This window comes from Epinephelus fuscoguttatus, linkage group LG12 (genome assembly GCF_011397635.1).
Source record: "Epinephelus fuscoguttatus linkage group LG12, E.fuscoguttatus.final_Chr_v1".
In the NCBI taxonomy this organism is placed as follows: domain Eukaryota; kingdom Metazoa; phylum Chordata; class Actinopteri; order Perciformes; family Serranidae; genus Epinephelus; species Epinephelus fuscoguttatus.
In genome coordinates this window covers 40,525,955-40,536,469 of record NC_064763.1, presented here as the reverse complement: position 1 = coordinate 40,536,469, position 10,515 = coordinate 40,525,955, and the positions used below count along the sequence as shown (strand labels likewise).

At 43.9% G+C, this 10,515-nt stretch overlaps 1 protein-coding gene across 2 annotated transcripts in view; it reads left to right on the top strand.

The window, feature by feature from the left end:
* The first annotated feature begins 321 nt into the window (after positions 1-321).
* dbn1 (drebrin 1) overlaps positions 322-10,515 on the top strand; it is a 182,354-nt gene continuing 172,160 nt past the window's right edge. For both annotated transcript variants that reach the window (XM_049591369.1, XM_049591367.1), the window contains exon 1: positions 322-479. In XM_049591369.1, coding sequence (XP_049447326.1) covers positions 397-479 — 83 coding nt within the window. In that variant the 5' untranslated portion in view covers positions 322-396. The remainder of the gene's footprint in view (positions 480-10,515) is intronic.

Here is a 10,515-nt window from a genome sequence, read left to right as displayed (position 1 = left end):
AGGGCATTTTTTTCACTATCTATAGAGCGAACAATTAATTGATAATGAAAATGATCATAAGGGGGAGCTCTTTCATGAGCACTGTCTCTTTGATTTCATTTCATTTTATTTTATTTATTTGATATAAAACATTTTATGTTATATTTTTAGTTTGTGTCTACACCCTCTGAGTGTTTGTACAGCTACAGGGGAGGTTGACTCCTTTGCACTAGGACCCATCAGACTGTTGAGCCGGTAATATTCCGGCACTAGGACCCCTCGGACACTGTGATGGTCTCTTTGTCTCCACCAGTCAGAGCCGCCTCCTCCTCCTCCTCCTCCTCTCTGTCCTCTCTGTAGTCTCATTCCGTGTCTCTCTCCATCAGCAGCAGTCTGGATGCTTGCAGGGACAGAAACATGGCTGTGAATCTCGGCAAGAACAGACTGGCCCTGCTGACCGCCTACCAGGACGTCATTGACGAGACCTCGGACACCGACTGGTGAGTCCTGCGGCCGGCCAGCCATCCCTCCTCTCCTCTCCCCCTCTCTCCCCGTCTCTCCATCGCTTCTTTCTCCTGGTTTCGCTGCTCTCTTGGCGTCCCTCGGGGTTTAGCTGTCCGGGTTGGTGCACGCTGAGGATGCGCAGGGCAGGTCACAGGGGCGCACCGTGCAGCATCATCATCATCATCACTCACCCGTGGTGGTGAAGACTAGAGCCATACAGGCCGGGCAGATTCACCACTGCTCCACACACACTGTCAAGACAGTTTATCTCCAGCTGAAATTCTCAGCGTAAGTAAGCGCATTAAGCAGCTCCGAGCCGGCTGAAGCTGTAAAGCAGTGAAAGTGAGAGTTTTGTTTTTTGGGTAATAAATGAGATGAGCAGCAGCAGCAGGTTTGTGAGTGTGAACTGACCTGCACTGCAGATTCAGGGCAACAATGTGCGCTGCTGGGAAACACTGTGTGCGCACTGGACAAATAATTGTGCAAGCGGACCGCTTTGTTTCCTCTCAGTTTCTCCTCTCAGTCGGGACCAGGTTTACTCGCAGCCAGCTGGAAGCAATTTCAGGCTTTTATGCAACGCGATGCAGCGGTGTGTGTGTCTGTATGTGTGTGTGTGAGGCTTCAGCAGGGGTAAACGGGCCTGGTCCAGAGATACTGATGAGCCCCTGCATCCCCAAACGAGGGCGGAGAGAGGAGAGGGGCGAGGCCGAGCGGGTGGGAGGGGGAAGAGGGGAGGGGAGGCTTCCATCATCACCCTTTGTGGCCTTTCCTCACTTGGAAGTAGTGCAAGAGGCGGCAATAAAACGCCTGCTGAAATATTGAATGTGAAAGTGGAGTCACTGCGCCGAAACCACACAGTATCAGGATGTCATAGTTCCTCATGAAGCCAGGTTTTGAAACAGGCCAACAAGTATGATAAGTGTGGACTTGCACATGTGGGAATTTTATTACATTTCCAGCCAGAGTTGGATGATAACATTCCTGAGTCTCCAAATGTGGAAAATCATTCATTTTTAATGGAATTTTTTCATCATTGTTGTTGATAAATGCTGTTTGTGCACACACTGGTGCAGAAACACAACCTACAGCGACTGGTATTTTATATTCATAGAAAACCAGAATAAGAAGTTAACATTTACATTTTCTTAAAAAATAAAGAACCACCAGGTTTTTATATTTTGTTTGGCTTGCAGACACAACACCGCCTGAATGCAGCCAACCAGGAAGTGCCGGATGTCGGACTTTCCCACCAGCATGTGAACCCAGAATAGGAATGTTATAAGTGAATTATAAAGTCATGCAAAAGGAAAAAAAGGAGTGCCATTAGCTGAGCTGTAGGAATTTTATAGGACTATTAGCTGCCGTCATGTTTCTCCTTTTGCACTTGTAGGAGTCAGTGAACCAGGTAAAAGCCATTATAGAGGGTTTTATTTGACTTGGAGCAGCACTGTAGGTTTAAAGTTAAACTATAACCTCTTGTCCTTGGTCATGATAAGCCAGCAGTCACTACTGTAGCTGTGTAAAGAAAGATTAAATAATGCCAGAGTCAGTTGGGAAACACTTTTCCAGCATAAACGTGCAATAAGTGATTTTTTTTTGGCCACTTGTGGGCAGCAGAAGCAAGTAGTGAACATGCCATTGAGCTATTGCCTTCTTAGAGTCGAGATGTAATGAAAAATACCTTTTTAACCCTCGAAGATCACATTCCTGTGCTTTTATGCACCTTTTTAACAATACATGCCAAAAAATGAAACGTCAGTTCTTCTTATTCTGTGTATTCTGTAAAGCAAAATATGACGTGTGGTTATTTGAACTAGTACTAACCAGTTTCAAACAGTAATATCATGACATCCACCCATCAGTCAATCTACCACTTTAGCTGCACAGAGCCGAGACTAGCTGATGGCTAGTGGTGGTGCTAGTTCTCGAGTCTCGCGCGAGTTGCCATGTAAACACGGCACTTCTGCAGGCTACCTGACCACGGTGAGAAATGATGCTATAAAAGTGGAGTAAATTACGTCTTTTCAAGTCAATTTTGCACGCCGCGGCTTCAGGGCACTTGGATTACGACGGACGAGCCGTTCTGACGTTTTTGAAATGCATTAGCGGAGTTTTATTATATTTTAAAAATGTGGGTTTGATGCACTTCAAGTGTAGCTGTTATTCTGGCTAGCTGTCATCCTCTGATACCCTGAACGAGTTTTGTGGATTAAAAAACTACACTGGACTTCTTGTCGGCATGAGGGTCAGTAAGTACTGTCTGTATTTTCATTCTAAAGTGGTCATTTCCTATAAGAATTGTAAGGTGCTGCTCTCTAGTGGCTGTAGTATTTATTACAGGAGCAGAGGAGAAAGTGAGGTGATGTAGCATAAAAAGCAACAAAGTTTGTGTAATATTGTATTAAGATGGAAGAAGTCCTTATAGGGCGGGCGGGAGGGCTGGTTGATGGGTCAAACAAGCACAGGAATGTCACCCAGGAGACTGCTGATGGTGGCCAGAAGTCAAGGTTGACTTCTTTTAAAAACTGCGAAGCTTAGTATGCTCGTGTGGCATGCTAAGCTACTGACGTAAGTGATGCGTCGTATATGACGCATGCCATTGATATGTGTCACGTGACGTATATGATGAACATGATGTTTTTCCCAAAACTAACCAGGTCAGGCTGTTCTTACAATTTTTTTTTATGTTTTCCTACAAAAAGCAGTGCATCCAAATTTGTACATATCCTAAAGGCTGCAATCACGTGACCAATGCGCTGATGGCAGTGAACAAGGAAGCAGTCCCGAGTGCTTGTAAGGAGCCAGGCTCAACCGGGACTTCCCTCTAGAGTTGCGTGTTTGGATCTGTGTGAAATTTGAGTCATTTTAAGGTACGTCCTCGCCATGTGTCTTTTCCTAAACCTAACCACAGAAACTTTGCGTCAATTACGCAACTATGTGTTAAGGACATAACGTAATTCGTGGGGCACACATTCGTAGGATATCATATGAACCGTTCGCCCGGATAAGCAGAGGACGACGACTGCGTTGTATGAGAATGAATTGATCAGGTAGTTTTGGAGTGGATTTGCAACTGTTTCATGATTCTTACGGACGTATTTAAAACTGCGACTATTAGAACGGTGAAATATGTCATTTCAAAAGTCAGATGAAATCCACCTATTTTGTTGTTTAGGAACAGTGTTGGGGAAGTTACTTTTAAAAAGTAGTGTTTGCTCGTTACTCGTTACTTCTTAAAAAAAGTAATCCCTTACTTTACTTAGTTACCCTCTGTGAAAAGTAACTTTTTACGTTACTCGTTACTTTTATGGTGCTTGACTTTGGGTAGAACCCCATCTCATTTCCTAAATGTGAAAAAATCCGAGTTTCCCACTGGTATTTACCACTTTGGTGATAAAATAAAGATTAAAGAGTGAGAGTTAATTTGTGTTAACTAGGCTACATGAATTTGTTACATGACAGATTACTACTACTAATAGCCTATTTGCCAGACCTGCTGCATCACTGAATGAGGAAAATATTAATATTCACAGACACTATCTTTGAACAAATAGTGTCATATTCATGAATAAATCATTTTCTGTTCTGTTATTACGTGCGTAACTGTGAGACTGTGTTTGTGTAACAGACTCATACTTTGCAGTAAGCTACAGACCTGCACGAATAAATTAATTCATTTTCTCTTCTGGTATGGTATGGTAGGTACTTTATTAACCCCTCGGGGGGAAATTTCAACGTCACAGCAGCAATTTAAAATACACAAAATAGGAGCTGCTGCAACAGGCTGCCGTTCACACAGCGCCAGGAAGGTAGGCAGGTTATGATTGTTCTGTTTTCTGTTAACACAATGCTGCATTTTATTGATGTTTTGGGGGTCGTTTTGATTTCCTTTGAGGTTCTGGGGTCGTATGTTGCCCATGTCGAGGTCTGACTAGCGAGGTTAACGTTATATTAAACAACACTTACCCAGCCATACCAGTGCAGTTCGCTGTCAGTATATAGTTGGTCGACTTGTTCAGAATCGCCCAGGTCTTGTACATTAGTTAATGTTACTGTTTTGTGTCCTTGTTGCTGGCTCGGCAGTACTTCGGTCCGTAGAGCACAAAAACCGTATTCAATATCTTGGACATGACCGCAAAGTACAAAATTATACACATCAAGGGATTTATATGCCTTGAATTTTTCATGCGTATAAACGCTGGGTTTCTCCACAAGATATAAAAAAATGTCCGGTCACTGTAGCTTAGGCCATTTCGTGGGTCAGGAAACCTCACTCCGTTGCTAATTGTTAGCTTATTACAATAAGCTAACGTGTCTTCAGTTGACAAACCGTTAAAATAATCCGAGGAGGCGTGTGTATCTTCCATACGCTCCTGTCTGTACTGTTGACATGGCAACTGTCACAGTTCCTGCCTAGTGCACAGCTGAGGCAGACAGGCAGTGTCACCGTCAAATCTGTCCCCGGGAAAAGTAACGTTGTGCCCAACTGACAAAGTAACTACGTTCCTTTACCATATTTTCAGTAGTAACCCGTTACGCTACTTTTTACCCAGTAGAAGTAGTTACGTTACTGTAACTCGTTACTTTGTAACACGTTACACACAACATTGTTTAGGAATGAGAGAGCATTGTGAGGAAATGTTGCTCATTATCGTACCTGGCAAGTTGCAAAAAAATTGCTCAGCAAAATGTTCACCGACAATGTACTTCGTTGTTAGCCACCAAATAGGCACTCTTGCAACACAATATCTATTCGTAGTGACTACGGCATTATTTTTGTTATCACTGTTTTAATCCTCATTCAACTGAAATCACAATCTCTCCCTCACCTTAACCAAAGTGCTTTTGTTGCCTTAACCTAAGACAGGAGTCGGGACATAACCACCTTGATGCGAAGCCTGTGCAGTACATGGACGTAGTGTTTTGTTACCTGAAAAAAACTGAACATAATCCAGGCAGTGATCCCATCGCCACAACATTACGATTGGTAACATACAAACGTAATTTCTCAGCAACAGGGTTTTGCCGAGGGGAGCTAAAGATTCAGCTGCTAATTCTCTGTGGGTTCCCTTTCAATTTGTAACGTTGCTTTAACATTGTCATCTCTCTCTTTAATTAAAATAGATGGATGCATTTGGTTGAAGTGGTATTGTGAATTTACAGTCTGTACACAATAGTGACCACTAATTTCCAAATCACTGGAAGTTGCGCAGTGCTTCAGCTCAGATTACAGATCCTGTTTTGAGTTGTTTGGAGCTGCACACTCTCTAGTCACCATCTTAACTATGAAACGTGAACCTGTGCCATCTGTTGCCGGTCATTAGTCCAAATGAGGTCAGACTGATTTGAGAACACACGCAGTGGTTCTGCTTTCAGTTTGTAGCTGTCGTGATTTCGGGGGGCGGGGGGGCGGCGGATTTTGGTTTTGGTTCCACATTTTGTTTCTGATTTGGACACAGATGTCATGTTCCTCTAGATACTAAATATTAATCCTGGCAGATGATTTGATAATGGAAACAGTTTTAAGTTGCAACTCAGCAAATAAGCAATTAAATTGATACAGATTTTATTGCTAGATTAGGACACCAAATTTGGAGATTGGAAATAAAACAACAAACAGCAAATGCATTCCAGGGCTGCTGCATTGCATTTAGGGGCCACTATAACAAATATAGGCCTATCAGGTCCTGTTTGCTATCTCTTCACAGTTTTTGACACCAGTGCCAACACAGTATATAATGTAGTGTTGGTAACGATACGAACACCCTTTTTTTTGATACCTCATACTGAGAAAATATAAACATTTTTCTGTACAAAGCCTTTTTTGTATTTAACAAAACAAGCCAAATGTCTGAAAGTAGCAAATCGAAGAATAAGTAAATGTTTGCAGTTTAAGATTCTTGATGTTACAGACACATTTTGGAATCAAAAAGTGCTGCGTTTAGATACCCAACTGCTCTAACACAGCTAAAGGCTTCTTTTTGGGTGGATTTTGTTGTTGTTTGTTTACAGTGCTCATAACATACAAACATATCTAATGTTTGTCAGAGATAGAGTGATAAGGTCCTGCACTAATTTCTATCTTTTCCTGAGCTTGTTTGTGTTGTAACAGTCTGACGCTGAGCTCTCCAGGGATGCAAAGACGTCATTGTGTTAACTGCGTGTTATGTTGTTGATCCAGACAGGAAATTATGCTTTTTCCACTCATAAGTCTGACTGTCTTGGCTGCCTTTAAACTCTGGCACCATAGCCCAGTTTGTATCAGTCACCGTGGCCTGTTCATGTGAGTGACAGCTGCCAACAGTCCAGCCAAAGGTTAATGTATTTCCTCTTTCAAATGTTTGCTTATTCTGTGGGATGATCTGCTGGAGCAGGGGGATGATGCAGAGGGCCTCAGGCCTGCCCCCGTTTTTCACACTTGATGAGATTTGAACAAAGGCAGAGACTTCCAAACACGGCTGACCCCAAACAACATGGGACACCCACCCCCCTAAAAAAACACCCTCCGCCCACCTCTGTCCTAATAATGATATACTCCTCTTTCTATCTTAGATCTTCTAAAGCTTAATGAGTGCAGGTCTGGTCCCATGTTTCTGATCTGTTCAGTGGTTCAGGTGGGTCTGGTGTGGTGCACATTGACCAACAAACAATCAACAAATCAGAGCTTTTTAAGGTAGCATTAATAATTAGCTATCTGAATAGCTATCCAGCTACACCTCTGAAGAAAACTGCCCCCCCTCGCCAAGAAGCTGGAATGATAAGTTGATAAATCCATTAGTTGACAGACAGAAAATTAAGTTACATCATTAACTGATACAATACTTTCACAAACTATTTGCAAGCAAAAATGCTAAGCAATGCTACCAGCTTCTCAAATGTCAGTAGTGGGTGGGTGTCTTTATCTTCTGTGATATTACGCTAAATATTCAACATGATCTCATCCCTTCTCGTCATATTTTGCCAGTGGGCAGAAGCCCCAGACATTACTGACATTACAGGCAGCCTTTTGCATTGTACATTGACGCAGAAGGGGTTGGTGGTAAGAAGCGGTCAGCAGTTGGGTTTGCTTATGGTTTGGAAAAGATCACAGATGTTGCTAAAAAGTACCCAGCTTTGAGTGGCACAAACGCAGCTGTAATGTTGTGTACCCACCAAACGCGAATTTGCAAATTCACGTGTCGAGATTACATACAAAGTCAATGCAAAGACGCAATTAGACGTGAATTTGAGAAACTCATCGTTGCGGTGTGTTATGTTGTGTGTTATTACATTATTATACTTTTGATCCGTTTATTGAAATTGAATCACAGCAAAATGTGGGTTCATACCACTGTAGTGTCAGATAAGCCGACGTATGACATGCTAGATACAGTGAATATTTACTGATTTTGACAGAACAATAAACTGCTACTCACCGGAGACAGATGGACAGACGCTCCGCAGCTGAAATGGAGCGCCTGTAGTTGGTGCCCTGCCGGGAGATCCTGGCGCCAACCCTCGCCAACAGGTCCTCAAACTGGGCCCCAATCAGCCTGAAGTACCGCTGGAACCGACCGTCATCCAGGCGGAGCTCCTGTAGGAGACATTGGAACTCGCTGAGCTCAGTGCGCCTCCGCAGGGCATCATGCACCCAGAACTGATGGCGGCGTTTGGCCCTCAGACGAATCTGGGACCTCCAGAGCAGGTACAGTGCAGCGATCGTGGTGATCTCAGCCATGGTTGATGAGAGAAAGAAATGGCGGAAGTAATGTTGTTGTTATCTAGTGAAAATGGGCGGGCTTGTACTCGCGCATCTGACGCAATAACGCGAATTTTACATAAATGGCCCAGCGTCCAAACTCGAGCAAGTAGCGCGATGAATTTTCATTTACTCGCGCGAGTAAATCGCGTTCATTGCGTTTGGTGGGAACACACGGTAAGAAAAGGTTGTTGGTTAGGCTTACTGTGCGTTCACACCAAACACGATGGACGCGATGAACGCCACAAGTTTCCATTCAAAATCAATGTAAATGACGCGATGACACGCGATGTCGCTTCGGGCGACGCGTTTCAGGCGATAAGAGCGACGTGATGATGCGTCCATCGACTCATCGCGTGTGTCGCTTGAAGTTGAAAAATTTGAACTTTTCAAGCGACATTGTGTGACACTGTGCCGCGACATCCAATCAGCTTGGATTTCCAACCATTCATGAAGAAATTACAAGCAACTAACCAGAGACAGATGGACAGGCGCTCCGCAGCTGGGATGGAGCGCCTGTAGTTGGTGTCCAGGCGGGAGATCCTTGCACCAATACGGGCCAACAGGTCCTCAAACTGGGCCAGCGTCAGCCTGAAGTACCGCTGGAAACGACCGTCATCCAGACGCAGCTCTTGCAGGAGGTGATGATATTCACCCAGCCGTGTGCGTTTCTGGAGGATATTGTGAACCCAGACACGGCGGCGTTTGGGTCTCTGATCCAAATCAGATGTCCACAACAGATAAAGAGCAGCTACGGTAGTTAACTCAGCCACGGTTGACGAGAAAATAGCGGGAGGTGATGAAAATTGCGGGAGGAGGGTTACGTCATTGCAATTGAAGCGATGATCAAAAAGGTGACATTTGTGATCAAGTGATGCGATACTCATGTTACAGGCGATGACATCGCGTCCATCGCGTTTGGTGTGAACGCACGATTAGGCAAGAACAACATGGTTATCGTTCGGAATAATTGCAGGTGTCGCTAAAGAAAACCTGACTTGAGTTGCATGAACTTCGCTGGAAAGGCAGAGGCATGTTGCTACAAAATGGCCGGCTTTGAGTGGCACAAATGCAGCTGGAAAGGCAGAGGTGTGTCGCCAAAAAAAACCTCACCTGCACCACACTGCAACTGATCCTGTTAGCTGGTTTTGAACACCGGTCTCCTGGGTGCAAGTCCAGTGTTTGTTGGACCAATCCTTTTCCCTTCCCACTCGCACTGAGCGTCACTTTAACGTTCTTTAAACTAGGTTTGTCACTTTGAGCAATGTACGTAGCTTCCATTGGAGTTAATGGAAAGCTGGTGTGTCTCAGGCGTCATTATGGTGACACAGGGGGCACTACCAACTACCAAGCGTCATATGTTGACACCCTAGGAGTGAGATTAGGCTGAAATATTTTTGGGTTTAGGACATTTTGACTGACAGAACAAGTAAGTAAAAAAAGCCAAATATGTCACAGTTGTAGCTTCTTAAATGTTTGGATTTGTCTTTGATCATAGTTTATCCGATATTTCAAGGGTTTGGACTGTTGTTGTTCTCTTTGGTGCTATGGGACATTCAGATAGTTTACTGACCAAATGACTAATCGATCAATACAGAAATTGATCATAAAATGATTGTCTAAACTGAATGACAAACACACCCTCAGATCCAGATATAAATATAATAATTCCTTGTCAATTGAATGCTCTTTGAATTTCAGATTTCATTTCTTTTAGGCTTGTAATTAATTTTTTGTCTTTTTCATCGTTTCCATGTTCTTCAGCCTCTTCATCTTCATTTCCTGCTACGTCCTCTCTATCTTGTAAAGGTCTGATTTGTGTCTCCTGCTCTCTTTGTGGCAGCAGTGGAATCAATTAGGAAGGTGTTTTTTTTCATGAACCACAACGCTGCAGAGGTTTATTCATTAATTACATGACACCCTCACATAATGCGTGTCCCTGTGAACAGGCCTTATCTCTGCCTCGCTCACTCACGCAGCCACAGCCCCGCCATCCTGAAGCTTGTTACCCAAACCTTGAGCTCTGTCTGGCTCTCTCTATCGCCTGAAGACAACATGTACACGGCCGCTGTGAGTGGCTCGGCCCTCAGTACGCTATCAGCCACGAGTGGTTGAGAGCAGAAGCAGGAGGGATCCAGATGATGGATGAGTCGGTCGTGTCCTCTTGTATTCAGCCAGAGAGAAGGGTGACGCTCTGTCTGCGCTGATAACAGGGACTATCATCCAGGCAAGGACTCTATTAGAATGAGGCTTGTTTTTATACATGATTTGGTGAAGACTCTTGAAGACTTAAA